Raw genomic sequence first — 15,713 nt, 5'->3', positions numbered from 1 at the left:
AAATGTTTTATATGGTTGTACATGTATAACCTATATCATATTGTTTACCATCTCAAGGAAGAGAGAGGGAAGGGTGGGAGGGATAGAATTCAGAAGTTTAAAAAAAAAGAATGTTAAAAATTGTTTTTATGTAACTTGGGGAAAAATATTACTTAAAAAAAAAAAGAAGTTGCCTAAAGCATTGAGAGGTAATTGATTTGCCCAGGGTCACACAGCCACCATATATCAGAGGAAGAACTTGACCCCCGGTCTTCTTGGCTCAAAGGACAGCTTTCTATCTATTGTGCTATACTATCTCCAGGTATATGGATACATATGTATTTGGAGAGTATGTTTTTCCCTTTGAATTACTCATTAGTTTCATATTTTTATACTTGTGGTCTTACACAATTAGAAGGTAATAAAGGCATGAAAATAAGTTATTACTTTCCATTTTTTGAAGGTTTCTTAGTACTTTGTATAAAGGCATTCAGTAATTTCCAAAGGAAAACTGCAAAACTGCAAGACTTTCAATTGTGTATTTTTCATTGAAAATTAAGACGTTTACTTCATGTTTTACCTTAATATAGGAAGCAGGGTGTTTTGGTAAGATTTGAAATCAAGGGTTTTAGGTTTGGGCCCCAGCTCTGTCATCTCAGGCTGTTTGACTTTGTGCAAATAATTTAACCTCTCTGAAAAATTCAATCCAATCAACATTCATTGAGTGCCTACTATGTGCCAGGGACTGTGCTAAACACTCACCCTTTTCATCTGCAGAAATTATATGCTGCCTACTTAACAGGGTTGTTGTGAGGATCCAACGAGATAGATATCAAGCACTTTGTAAATTGCAAAGTGCTCTTTAGATCAGAACTATTATTAGTTTTTAGGGAAATGTTTCAGTCCTGCTTTGCTCCATAAAGAAAGTTGAATATCCTCTTGGAGTGTGGAAGTAGTTCAGTGTCATTCTGTATTGTTTAATTTCTGTGAGAGGTAAATTGGGCTGATTTTCGTAGATGGAAGTTTTACACCTTTTCTCTCTATAGCCATAATGTCCTCCTCTATTTTCAGAATCCGTGTAGTATCCCAAAATAAAGATGCCAGGATATCGCCCTCTGTCTTGGAAGAAGCTTCTAACAGATGCTGCTGTTTCATTTAGATTTCTTAGGAAAAGAATCTTTAAAGGGGGCTAAATAGCTCATACCACAATCCCCAAGACCTTTTGCTTTTCAGTTGAAAGAGGAATCCTTTTTATAGACCTTAGAAGACAGCTTGATTTGCCAAAAATCCATTTGGTGTTGTAGCATGATAATATAGGCTTGCATGCATATTTATGGAGTGTGTGTATGATATATGAAAGTGTGAACTTATTTTAATGAATGCAAAATATATTTGCTTTGGAGTCTTAAATTGGCACCCTCAAACCTTTCAAGAGTCTGATCTAGACAGTTTTAGTCACTGATTTTATTTTTGCTTTATTAGCAGCCTGAAAAGGTGATGGCAAAACAGATGGAGTTCCTTTGCACCCAAGCTGGTTATGAGAGACTACAGCATGCGGAAAGGCGGTTGTCTGCAGGGCTTTACCGGCAGGGCTCCGAAGAGCACAGTCCAAATGGCTTAATAGCAGATAATTCCGACGGACAAGGTAGAGGTGCTACTCTGCCATGATAATACAGCCAGGAATAATTATGAATGTCAAAGACAAGCAGACAAGAATATTATTATGTTTGTCTTATTTTCCAAATGGTCTTTTAGAGGTTTTACTTAAAATTATTTTTCATAAATTGTTGCATTTTTACAAAGACAAAGAAAAAGCTGTTTTATAGAGGCTTGACATTTAGGTTTTTAGGATTCACTTATCTATTGATATGAACATTTTCTTTGTTTCCTTTGATATTCTCCAACTATATCTGACACATATGATTGACACAGATCTCCTAAAAGTGTGGATGGAAAAGGGAGACTTAATTAATGGAAGAAGAATAAATAAGAAGGCTTATTTTTCCCAAAGATCTGTTGACCAGAGTGAATGCCTATTCTTCTAAGAAGGACCAAAGGACAGTATATTACTTAGTCTTCTTTTAGAAAGTCAGCAGTGAAACTTGTACGGAGTTAGTATTTAGTTTCTTAGGAAATACGGTGGCTGTTGCCAAAGCAGCATGATCTGTTCATTAGAATGGACAAATGTAAAGGACAAATTAGGTTTTATTCAGTGGCACACATAAATTTACCAATCCTTTGGAAATATGATCTGGGTAGTTTATTACTGGTTTATTACTTCATATTTTAAAGATTCATGATTTCATCTGTGTGGACAGCTCTTCCAGTGATAGGATCATAATCCCATTAGACCTGGTAAATGGTCATCAGCAGTGGCTGTGTTTAGAAAAAATTATCACCCCCTGCCTAACCTGACCTTTAAGAATCTACAGTCTCTACACACTACCCTGAGGCATCAGAAGAGAAACTGGAAATGTTTTTCTTTTTCTCCAAAAGAACTAAAGTGTGGAATTTGGGGGGGACGGTGATGTAAAGTACAGGAGTTGGGAGAGGATTCCTAAGGGAGACGTGTCTCATGTCTATATTCATGTTTTTGTATTATATCCTTCTGTCCTTTCCCCCCAAAGATCTGGAGCCATTGTCATCTTTCTATGGGTCTATCAGTGCTCTACTTTCATCTACCATAGTTTAATCCAATAAGAAGCTTCTTCCAGGATAAGACCATCCTTCCTTCCTTCCTTCCTTCCTTCCTTCCTTCCTTCCTTCCTTCCTTCCGTCCGTCCGTCTGAGGCTGGATTTGAACCGAGGTCCTCCTGAATCCAGGGCCAGTGCTCTATCCACTGTGCCACCTAGCTGCCCCAAGACCATGCTTTCTTAACTACATTTCCAAACTAAGAAACAAAACACTACATATTATAGGAAGAGAGTTTGAGCATTAGAGGTGGAGGGAAAGAAATCCTTTTCTCTTTCTTGTATATTATAAAATAATTTTCATTGAAGTCTCACTGTACCTCTCTTCTGTCATGGATTTAATATTAACAAATACATAATTAAGTAGATTTATGAAGAATTCTAAATTTAGAAATTGGTATGAAGCCAGAGACCTGAATATCATAAATTTTTTTCCTGGGGAACTGTTAATTTTAGACATAACAGGTTTGCTTTTAAAATAAATGAGTAGACTTAAATCAACTACACTTACATATCTTCCAACAGTATATCCGTAGAGAGAATCCCAGAAGAAAGGGTAGCAACATGTGAAGGTCATGTGTAGCTAAATGAAAAGAATCCCTTTAGTAATGAGGTTAAGGAATAGTGTGGGAAAGAACTTTCATTGCTGATGTAAAGCATCTATTCAGAGGCTTTAAAAAAGCTTCAGTTTTCCTGGGTTAAACTGTTGGCACCTCTGGAAGAAGAAAAAATGTAGTATTATGAATTACAAATGTGTTTTTATTTATGGGATTGTATCATTTGGAATGTACCATTTTCCAATCATATCTCTGGACTCTCTTTCTCTTACACATATTCTTGTGGTCTCTCTCTATAACAAACTGGTATTTTTAAAAACTGCATTTGGCTTGAAGCCACTCACAGTACTTTGCAGTACGCTGTAAATTAGGACACCTTTCTAAGAAGAGCTGTAGCAAGAAAATGCCTTATGTAGGCAATCTATTTTTTTCTTTTAAGATGAACTGGGAAAAAGGATTGGGAATCACTATTTTTATCTCATTTGTTGTGAACTTTGTTAAAAATCTAATAATTTTTTAATCTAATAATTTATAGCACATGCAACAGAATCATATTTCTCAAAATTTAGTAAAATCATGCACAGGAGGCAGTTTGGTCAAGCAAAAAAAATCAGAGGACATGAGATTGAATTCTGGTTCTATTACTTACAGAGAAAATCAAGTCACTTAATTTCTGTGGGCCTGTTTCCTTACTTTTACATGGTGGTGGTGGTGGTGATGGTGATAATGTTGGACTATTGTTGTTCAGTCATTTAAGTTTCATCTGACTCTCTCTGACCCCATTTGTGTTCTTCTTGAGGAAGATAATGGAAAATTTTGTCATTTCCTTCTCCAACTCATTTTATAGAGGAGAAAACCGAGGCAAACAAGGTTAAGTGACTTGCCCAGGGTGACACAGCTAGTAGGTATCTGAGGTCAAATTTGAACTCTCATCCTCCTGACTCCAGGGTCAGTTCTCTATCCATTATGCCACCTATCTGCCCACATTGGACTAGAGGCCTCTAAATTTCCTTCTAGCTCTTAAGTTATCTGTGCTCTATGAACATGATTTTTTTCTCCTTTTTAAACAATTATACTTTTTTTCCCCCTCAACCATCATCAAAAAGTTCCTGGTGATATTTTTGTCCTTAAAAAAAAAAAATCTCTGAAGCTCTAAGCATTTTTTTTCCGCATACTCAAAACTTTTTTGTTTAATGTAAAGAACCCTGGTTTTTGCCTAATATATACAGATATGTATATGTATATGTATATATATATATATATATATATGTTTTACAGGACAATGAGGGTTAAGTGACTTGCCCAGGGTCACACAGCTAGTAAGTGTCCGGTGTCTAAAGCCGGATTTGAACTCAGGGACTCCTGAATCCATGGCCAGTGCTTTATCTACTGTGCCACCTAGCTGCCTAATATATTTTTTAACTTTTTTTTAAACTTCCTCTGCCCTAGAGGTGACTGTCATTAGACACGAATAGGTATATGTAAAATTATTCTCTACATACTTCTGTTTATCAGTTCTTTCTCTGGATGCAGATAGCATCTTTCTTCATATGTCCTTTATAGTTAATTTGGGGATTTATAATAGTCAAAATAATTTATTTGCTCAAAGTCATTCTTGAAACAATATTGTTATTACTATATATAGTATTCTCTTGGTTCTGCTCATTTTGCTCTTCATTATTTAGTGCAGGTCTTTCCATGTTTTTCTAAAATCTTTGAGCTCATCATTTCTTATAGCACAGTAGGATTCCATCACAATTATATACCACAACTTGTGAAGTCATTCTCCATTTGATGGCCATGCCTACAATTTCCAGTTCTTCACCAACCAGAAAGAGGGCTGCTATAAACATTCTCAAACATAGAGGTTCTTTTCCTTTTCCCCTAATCATCTTTTTAAAATATATTTTGTTTTCTTTTTTTCAGTAGGAGAAAGACCCTTGAATCTCCGTATGACCAGTTTACAAAATAGACAGCCTCCACATTTTGTGATGGATGGGGAACTGAGCAGACTTTATTCCAGTAATGAGGCCAAGTCTCAGTCGTCAGGTAAGAATACAGTGTATTATGAGAAAGAACTTCACTCATTTCTAAGTTCTTGCTTTAAAAAAAAAACCTAAAATGTAACCAGAATTGTGCCTCAAAATATCACTTGATTTTTTTGCTATTTTTTTTCCTGGAAGTCTGTCAAGTATAATAAAACATATCATTGCAAATTGGCATTTCCAAATTAAGGGCATATATATAGCAGAGACAGGATTTTGGACGTGACGGTTTATAATTTTTATGTGTCGGTGCAGCTGCTCTCTGGTGATGATTATACACATAGATAAGCTAACCGTTGATTTCATTATTTTTAATGTTACATCCTTAGAGGCAATAGAAGATAGAGAGCTGGTCTTAGAGTCTAGAAGCCTAGGGTTAAAGGCTTCTCTCGAAGGGCTGTTGGCTGTGTGACTCTGGGCAAATTATTTAAACTCTAAGAGCTCCTAGTGACTTTCTCTAATATGCTGAATTGCTGAAATGGTGCTGACTTGTATTGAGAAAAGGAATTTCTTTTTTCTTTTTTCTTTCATTTCTTTTCTTTTCTTTTTTTTTGTGGGGCAATGAGGGTTAAGTGACCTGCCATGGGTCACACGGCTAGTAAGTGTCAAGTGTCTAAAGCCAGATTTGAACTCAGGTCCTCCTGAATCCAGGACCGGTGGTGCTTTATCCACTGGGCCATCTAGCTGCCCCCGGGGGAAGGAATTTCTAACCTGGAGTTCCCTGTATTGATGAAATCCCAGAGGCAGTCAAAAATAAATTATTCTGGTTATATGGTTCATAACTTTTAAGTGATATGGAATTGGCTACACTTACATATGTGTCCCTGTGTTAAGAGCACTCACCATACAAGAATTTAAACTTCCCAAGCAGATTAATGAAAAGGGGATATTCATAATAACAAAATTATTTAATTAGCAACTGCTAATTAATGCTAGTACACTTCAGTGTTTGTTTACATATCAAAGTTTATTGACTATTTAGTGAGGGGAAACAGATACTTAAAATAGCTATTGAAACCACTGCTAACTGAAGATACATCAAAAAAAGAGAAAGTATCTAGTTAAATTGCAAACTGAATTTTAGGTTGACTATCTGACTCTAGCCCTGTAATATCACAGATGAGGAAACTGAGGACCAGAAAAGTCATGACATGCCAACTATAAAGTGACTTAATGAAGGGATGGGAATAGGCTTAAGATGATAAAAATTAAGAATTATGCCTAACTTATCAGGAAGATATGTATTCCTTAAAGTAAGTATACCTGTATAGTGTGCTGTTGATGGCCATTATTGAGGTTAGTCATTTACTTTCAGGTGTTGATAAGGCAAAAAGCCCTAATGAATTCTATATACTATGATTTTTGGTCATTTAAAAAAAATTGGGGGGGGGAGCAGGAAGCAAGCCACTTAATAAGAGTCTGGGGGCAGGGTAGCTAAGTGGCACAGTGGATAAAGCACCAGCCCTGGATTCAGGAGGACCTGAGTTCAAATCTGACCTCAGACACTTGACACTTACTAGCTGTGTGATCCTGGGCAAGTCACTTAACCCTCACTGCCCCACAAAAAAAAAAAAAAAGAAAAAAAAAAGAGTCTGGGAATGCCATAAGGAAGTTGGGGAGATTAAAACTCTGTCCTGGTTACCCTCATGGATTCTACCACATTTTTCTTTAACAAAATTAAAAAAAATATTTTGCCCTAATTCCCATTCTGTGAAAAGCTTTTTAAATAGAAACAGTTCACATATCTTTGGTTAGACATGTCTTGTATATGGATACATATTTTTTTTTTTTTTTGGTGAGGCAATTGGGGTTAAGTGACTTGCCTAGGGTCACACAGCTAGTAAGTGTCAAGTGTCTGAGGTCGAATTTGAACTCAGGTCCTCCTGACTCCAGGGCTGGTGCTCTATCCACTGCGCCACCTAGCTGCCCCTGGCTACATACTTCTGGATTTGTTGCATAGACATAATTGTACTAAGGGATTGATAGAGAACAAGGAAGGGGAATTACTGACTGGTCAGGGAGCAATTCTGTATTCCAAGAAACTATAAAGTGAGTTCTATGATTTTTGGATGACTACTAGTTCCTGCTAGGATTTCTAGGATACTTGCTAAGTCAAAACAAAAATAGCATCAAGTACTAAATTAAAGATTTAATTTTGTGTAGAATATGAAGTATATTATGCATATATTATTCCATGGGATGTTTCATTGTTGGGTTTACTTTTTAATTAGTAAAGGAATTAGGAAGTAGATGGGGCATCTAGGTGGCACAGTGGATAAAGCATTGACCCTGAATTCAGTAGGACCTGAGTTCAAATCCAGTCTCAGACACTTGACACATACTAGCTGTGTGACCCTGGGCAAGTCACTTAACCCTCATTGCCCTGCCCGCCCCCCAAAAAAACCCAAATAAATAAATAAAGGAAGGAAGCAGAGGTCTTCTTCTTTTGTACTAGTGCCCTCATCTTCATGTTATAGATTTAGGAAAATCTTTTAAATATCCTTTTATTTCATTGTGCAAAAGGTATCCTTCTCACATTATTCCCAACCTTTCCCATACATTTTTTTTACCAGAAACTTTTTGAAATTTTATATTACCATTCAGTTTTATTATATCTTGTATTTTATTTTATTTTTTTTTTGAGGGGCAACTGGGGTTAAGTGACTTGCCCAGGGTCACACAGCTAGTAAGTGTTAAGTGTCTGAGGCTGGATTTGAACTCAGGTACTCCTGAATCCAGGGCTGGTGCTCTATCCACTGAGCCATCTAGCTGCCCCTCTTGTATTTTATTTTAAGAAAATGTCCTGTTAGTGAAAGAGGTTATGGGTTAGAGAGACAGCATGATGGATTGTGTAGAATGTTGGAGTCAGGCTGACCTATATTCAAATGTCATCTCTCACACTTACCTTTGTCTCCTTAGACAAATTATTTAATTTTCTGAGCCTCAGTTTCTTCATCTGTAAAGTGAGGATACCTACCCCTACAGGGTAATGGTATAATGTGTATAAAATACAAGAGATCATATGGGAAGAGTGAGGCTGAATTTGAGATCAGAGGACTTTTAGTGAAATTCCACTTCTGTTCCTTTTTACCTTGATGCCCTTGGGCAAAGTCACTTATTCTTTTCTGGTCCTTATTTTCCACATCTGTTTCATGAGGGTGTTAGGCTTGACCTAAAACAACAATTCATTGAACTTTAAAGTGTCATATAAACAAGTGTTATTAAACTCTATTTTTTGTGATAATCATACTGTAAGCATTTGTATTCTTTCTTAAAATGTGTGTATATAGTTTTTATATAATTCACTGATCCCAATTCTTGTAACATTTTTCTTTGTTTCCATTTTGATGCAGAAAGCCTTGGGATTTTAAAAGATTTTCCTCACTCAGCTTTTAACTTGGAAAGGAAAGTCATAAAAACAGAGCCTGAAGATACAAGATAGCCATGATACTCCCACTGTACCTTGGAAAAATGGCGTCAGATCTGAGGATAAAGCTACAATACAAAAACAAGCCTTAATAACCAATGTTGCCTCATTCAAGTCAAACAGATTTCATAGCCAAAGCTTAAGGACTGGTATATTAGTCTGTGGAAACTGAGTGGGGAGGGTGGGGGGAGAAGGGATAAGAAAAACATCACAATCTAGAACAGTAATATCGGTAAATACACATTCCTGTATAAGTTGTTTCATTATGTGGGGAAGCTTACAAGTTAATATTGTAGGCATCCATTATTTAAGAATGTAAAATGTATTTGTATAACTTATAAAGTAAAATCTAGGTGTTGAGACATGTATTCAGTCCAGTAGATGTGGATACAGTTTATTTTACTTGAAATTTCAATGTCTACTTTAAATGTATCTAGCATAAATATGATTGGTATACATCAGAATTTAGAAATCTATGGGAGTACTGGAAAGAAAGCTAATTAAAGTGACAGGTAAACAACAAGTTTACTTTATTTGGGAACATAGAAAACAAGTACTTCATATTTTAACGAAGGATGTTTGAGTGGCTATTACCTTTGATAAAACTGAGGTTGTTTTAGAGGAGTTATATCTGTATATATATATATGACATTTATTAATGTAATGTCATTTTACTGGTTTCATCAGTGTACTTTTAAATATTAACCAAGTACTAGGGAAAAGCCAGAAACATCAATATGGTGGCTGTCATATGGACATGAGCTACAACATTGGCCTTTGCATAGCATAACCATTAAGGCTTTTAAAAAACAAAACACGATAGGATTATCTTCCTTGGACAGAAAACTTGAGACAAGTAGACTGACGTACAAATGACCTGGTTTTGATATGGATGTTTCAGAGGACTAATGTGGATCCCAGGAGGAGTTCATCCAGAAGGTGATAAAGGTGTGATGGATAATGGCCAGATCCATATACCATTTGTGAAACAACTTTTCTCTGCCTGCAGAGGTGGACGTGAGAGACCAGGTACCGATAGGAGGTACCCTCCTACCCAAATGATGCTATGTTTTTACCAATCACTGGAGACACTGTGCAGACATTCTTTTCTACATGTGCTTTTAGTTGATATTTGTTATTTATTTTGCAATTTATTTTTTGGTACATCTTTCATCTCTTCAAATGCTTTTCCCGCCCTGAAAGTAATAACAGCTTGAAGGCATTTCTGTTTTCAATTTCCACTGTTTAATGTGGGACTTTTGGTATATATATGTATATGTGGTAGACATGTTAAGAACTTATATCTGCCTATCTACTTATGAATAAAATTTCACATTTGAATCTCCCCATGATAAAATACAAATGGGGCTTTTATTAAAACATACCTTCCCTATTGGTTTAAGAGGCAGTAACAAGGATATGACTAGTAGACAGATCTCTATACCTGTTACAAAGTAACTCGACCCTTGGTTGAGAACATGACATGTGCCATAAAATGCACCTTTTCTGTCTCTATCTAGTTCAGTTCTGCATTGTAGATATGTAACAATATGTAACTCAGTCATCACGTATGTCATACTAAAATTTGTCAGCCCTGTGTTAAATGAGGTGTCTGCACTGTAGTCCCTGATCACTGTAAATGTGTATAATTGTTTTATCACTTTTGATTTGCAGAACAGCTTTTCATTGGAAACACCAGACAACAACTTTTCTATTATTAAAAGGTGGTTTTTCCTCTCTAAATGGTTCATTGTACTGTATGTAGTGTTTTGACTATTGGCCAAGCTTTTTATGTATGCTTCAACTTTGTTCCTAATGTGAGGCTGAAGATGTGGTTGTCTTTGTTCACCATTTGTGGAAATAATATGAGTAGGATTTAAATAGAATTTTTCTTCAGTTTTTTAATATTAGCCATAGCACTGGTTAGTATCTGAGTAGTTTCATGAAACGTTTCATGTATTCTAATATGTTTTGAGAGATTTTGTGAGGTTGCAAAAAAAAAAAACACCTGAATATTAATGTTCAAGTTTATAGACAGTAATCATCAGGTTTTTTTTAAAGATGCAGTAATCTTCCTTTTAATATCTGTCACAGTGCTTGTGACCAAAATATGTGCATGGACCAAAAGACTTCATTTTTGAATACATAAATATGTATGATTGATTAGCATCGTTTGCTGATCTTTCAAGTAATGATGAGGGGAACACCTCACAAAAACAATTTCAGTAAAATATAATTTTTATTTTGTAAACACTAATGTATTAAATTTGCTATACATTAAAGCATATAATATATATTTTTATTTGAATGTAAATATGATTCAGTTGTCTTAGCAAGTTCACTATGTTTTAGAATGTTTCCTCCAAACAAATTCCATTGGTTACTTTGGTATCACAACTCAAGAGAGTTAGTAGCCCAATATATGAAGCTTTACCATATGAAGTTTGTAGCTCTGTGATGTATTGAGCCTGTCCACTGACGAAAAAAACAAGGATGCTCGGGAGCACATTTGCTTCCTGTGGTCATTTTTTAAAAGTTTGGCATTTCATTTATTTCTGTCTTTTAAGACAAACTGAATACTTTTCACCAAATGGCCTTTTCAACTTCTGGTTATCTATTTAATATTTATTATTCCAAGCAGTAAGTTTCCTAGTATCTAGAGATTGATTCATTAAAAAAAAAATTCAGTAGACTATATTTCCTAGTATACACCCTTGCTGACTATGGGTATTCAGTAAATTCTGTTGAGTATTATTGCTGCTAGACTGATTTTGGTCATGATTTCATTTAAACACTGCACCTAGGTCTTCAGAAGTGAATCATTAAGGCATTCCTGGAACAAACTAGCATCCCTGTTCTCTAAAGGATACAGATTCATTAAGTAGAAAATAGCTAAAGTTAGCAAGAATTTGGCAAACATTTGGTATTTACAACAGCTTGAAGCATATGACCAAAGATGGTAGCTGCTGCTTAACTAAAGATCAGGCTATGTCCCACCTGTGCATGTGAGAAATTTAGGAAATATGTTTCATTTAAACTTTATCAACTTATGGGCATCTGATTAAAACTATCTTTATTATTACTGAAATTTTTCAAAGTGTCAAAAAGTAAAATAGTGTATTCCAAATTTTTTTTTAATGTATTAATTTTTAAATCAAACCTTTTACCATTTCCTTATTTAGTGCATTTCTAAGATTGCCACCATTTCACAAGGGGGAAGGGGCAAAGCTAAGAACTTTTAAGGCCTTGCCTCTGCCAGAGGCTTTTCTTGGATGTACAAAACATTTAAACCCTCTCATCTTCCCTTAATCTTTTTGCTCACTAGCAAAAAGTGAATAAGTATTAATTAGTGTAGATGATTTACATTCAAAATGTTCACCCCAAAATGTTGAAGGTTGAACCTTCTAACATGCCAAATAAATACTTTCTTTAATCAAAAATTAAGACATTTTGTTGCATTTACATAAAAATTTTTCCCCTCTAGTTCAATTCATATGAATAATGCACATATTGAAGAGACTAGTGTGGTGCAGTGGAGAGAGTGCTGAATGTTAGAGGCCCTCTGTTTGAACTCTCATTCCTTGGACAGTTATTTCATCACCCTGGGCCTGTTTACTTATCTGTAAAGTAAAGTGGTTACACCTTCTGAAAAGTGAAGTTGGTTGCACCAGTGTGATTCTTAAGGCCCCTTCCAACTTACAGACGATGGTCCTATGAACCCTTCACTTTAATTTCATTATCCACTCATGAAGAATTTCTTGTTGCCATCCTGCTTATTTTTCCCCTAGGTATTGTTCTGTCAGGGAATACCTCTCCTAGCCTTTGCTGCCTTTGGACTTGATAAGTTTTCATGCTTCGGTAAGCATCTACAAGAAGTTTATTGCATGGTAGAGCAGATGATTTGTTTCTTTAAATTGGTACAATCTACCCAGAATAGGACATTCTGAAGTTCTGACTCATTCTTAAATGATCAAATAGTTTTTACTTCAAAACACAGTTGGCCCTTCAAGTTTTCTAATGATGCAGCTTTCTCATAAAAGCAACTGGAAACCCTGCATTGGGGAAATGATATTGGTTGTCCTAATGACAAAAATATTATAAAATTCCTCCCCAGGCCCATAAAACTGACATGCTAGTGCCATATTCACCAGTCTTTAAAATATGAACCCAGGAATTTTTCTCATCAGCAACTTAATTGTATTTCCTGGTAACCCAAACAATCTGATCATCTACCTAAGCTAATTTGATTGTGGGTGAACATCCAGTGACGTGGTGAGTTAGATTGTGCAGCGTATTTACACATTCTGAAACTTCTGAGTCATCTTTGCACCACTTAAAGTTTGCACTTCATAGATTTGTGTTTAAAGTGTCATGTTCAACACCCACACACAATCCTAAACAAGGTAGACCGTTCGTTGATTCTGTCATATGCACCCAATGTCGACAGGTCATTTAGGCATGAGTATGTAGGAAGATACTTAGCAGTACATGCGTAGGTGGAATCTTACTTTTAGCTGCCATGGATCAAATAAGCATCATGATGATACACACAAAACGTCTCTTGAACAAGCCTGTCAATGGTTAAATAAAACATTCACAGAATAGCCCTTGTGACCGATTGCTTTTTCTCATTACCAGAAGACTACTTGATTACTCTCCCGTTATGTTTGGTTATTACACTCTCCCAAGGACAACATAATCTCATCTCTTACCAGTTTGTCAGCTTCTCAGAAAATCGTTCCTTTCCCCCTCTGTTTTTCCATAAAAAGTGTTGAAGAATATTTTCTTGCCTGTTGAAAATTAAAATGGCCCATTTTCTACTTTCCCTTTTTTAAACTGAGTCTAATCTGTGTAGGCACTTTAGCTTACAGGTAAGGCAACATGCATTTATTAAGCATCTACTATGTACCAGGCACTGCGTATATTCATAAACTCATGAATTTCTTTTACATTCATATGCCAACTTACAAATTAGAGCCAAAGCTCTCTCCAAGGTTTTCTAATTTTTTGTAGATTATATGAAGAAGGTTACATGGCAGCTTCTACTGTATTTTGATTGCACCAGATCCCTACACTGGGATGTGGGAGGCATAGTCAGAATATTCTAGTAACCAAGATGTAACTTTTTTTTTTGGTGGTGGGAAGATGGAGATGTTTAACCTTCAACTTTCTTTTATCACTTTAAATAAAAGGAAAAAAATGAGTGGCCTAATTTCTTCTTAAGAAAGAAGTATGAAATGTTTTTTAAAAGTAATTTCTAAATAGAAAGTGATGCAAATTCTATTCTGAATATTTCAAAACCTTTTCAGATTTATACTTGATAGAGTATAATCAGGAAGATGATAGAAATCCTACTTATTAGAGCTTATCACTTGGGACTGAGGCAAAACTACCTTCTGTACTGTATTACTATTAGTATAAGTTCTTGTAAATCAGATGGCACATCAAATCTATTATTATGTTGTTATTGTATGTAGAATATTATAAATTCCAGCATGAGCATTTACTCAGAAATTGGCAATTGCTACAAATCAGGGCTTGATTTTAAAACAGAGGATTAGGGAGGCAGCTAGGTAGCACAGTGGATAGAGCACTGACCCTGGATTCAGGAGGACCTGAGTTCAAATCCGGCCTCAGACACTTGACACCTACTAGCTGTGTGACCCTGGGCAAGTCACTTAACCCTCATTGCCCCTCAAAAAAAAAAAAACCAGAACAAAAAAAAAAAAAAAACAACCCAGAGGATTTTATATTTGATCCTGGAGTTGATAGGAAGCCACTGGAGGTTAATTAAATGTGAGGGTAACATGATCAGACCCATGCTTCAGAAAGTTCACTTTGATAGCTAAGCATAGTATGGACTGGAGCAGGGAAAGACTTCAGGTAGGGAGAGAGCCACCAGAAGTCCCTAATAAATTAGGGATGAGGTGGTGAGGGTCTGCACTGGGCTGGTGGCAGTGTCAAAGGAAAGAGAGGGTGTATATGAAGGATGTTAAGGTAAAATGGACAGGACTTGGCAACATATTGGATATGGGGAAGGGGAGTGAAAGAATGATGCCATGGCCCCTTCCCAAGTAATAGGGAACTTAAAAAGAGAGGAGGTGGGGGCAGCTAGGTGGCACAGTGGATAAAGCACTGGCCCTGGATTCAGGAGGACCTGAGTTCAAATCCAGCCTCAGGTACTTGACATTAGCTGTGTGACTCTGGACAAGTCGTGCCCCCTCCCCATACACACACAAAGGAGTTCAGTTTTGGCCTTTCTCTCTCTCATCCTGAGTTTCTTACCCTACCAAATGAGGGGGTTGGATTATGTGGCTTCTGAAGTATTTTCCAACTTTAGATCTATGAACATGGGTACTCTCATTTGGTATTTATTAGTATGTCCATGTTAAGATGAAAAAAAACAGCGATGAGCAGTAATGGAGTAATGGAACTTATCCATTACTTGCCAGTCTAAATTTCAGCCCAGGATTTGAATCACTGGCTACCATCTTCTTCATCCCCACCCCCATCATTTGCATACCCTTCCAAGACCATCTCTTTAATATTTTCTCTGGCCAACAGCTTGCCTTCTGAATCCCAATAAATCCCTCAGTTTAAAGTTTGTTCTTGTAGTCATAATGTTATGCTTCACTAAAGGGCCCACAGGTGGTGCTTTGATTGCAGTTTTGACTGTGGGGTGTTTATCATGGCTCCAATTTAGCAAACTCCCAGGTAATTTCTTTGACCGGATAAAGATTTCATGCTAACTTCCACAATTTCTATGGAATGCCTTGTTGGGCAATATTCCCACTTACTACTTCACTCTAGTTTGTACTTGTCTGAAGCTGTTCTGACAAGATGTTTGAAAGGGTTCTCCTGAAGGTAGGTCCCATAGACAGTGCTGAAGAAACTGTAAGATGACTATTTATTTGAGGGTGTAGTTCCACCTTAAATTCAAAAGGCCCATGGTGCCACCTAGAACTAGAGTTCCTGATGCCTAACAAGCCACCCTTATTTCTACAGCAGCATCAT

General features: G+C 36.3%; 1 protein-coding gene across 4 annotated transcripts in view; it reads left to right on the top strand.

The window, feature by feature from the left end:
* Positions 1–15,713, top strand: part of NAB1 (NGFI-A binding protein 1) — a 75,440-nt gene that overhangs the window by 47,166 nt on the left and 12,561 nt on the right. Inside the window, exons 6-9 of one of the 4 annotated variants that reach the window (XR_006355650.1) lie at positions 1,462–1,624; positions 5,154–5,276; positions 8,626–8,848; positions 9,601–11,234. Coding sequence is in view for 2 of the 4 variants with exons in the window: in XM_043994870.1 (XP_043850805.1) it covers positions 1,462–1,624; positions 5,154–5,276; positions 8,626–8,714 (375 nt within the window). In the remaining 2 variants the exon portion in view is untranslated. Of the gene's footprint in view, positions 1–1,461; positions 1,625–5,153; positions 5,277–8,625; positions 11,235–15,713 lie in introns of those variants that run through there. The other 3 variants (XR_006355649.1, XM_043994871.1, XM_043994870.1) reach the window with 3 other exon arrangements.

Source organism: Dromiciops gliroides, chromosome 3 (genome assembly GCF_019393635.1).
Source record: "Dromiciops gliroides isolate mDroGli1 chromosome 3, mDroGli1.pri, whole genome shotgun sequence".
Classification (NCBI taxonomy): Eukaryota; Metazoa; Chordata; class Mammalia; order Microbiotheria; family Microbiotheriidae; genus Dromiciops; species Dromiciops gliroides.
This window is presented reverse-complemented; position numbering and strand designations above follow the sequence as displayed.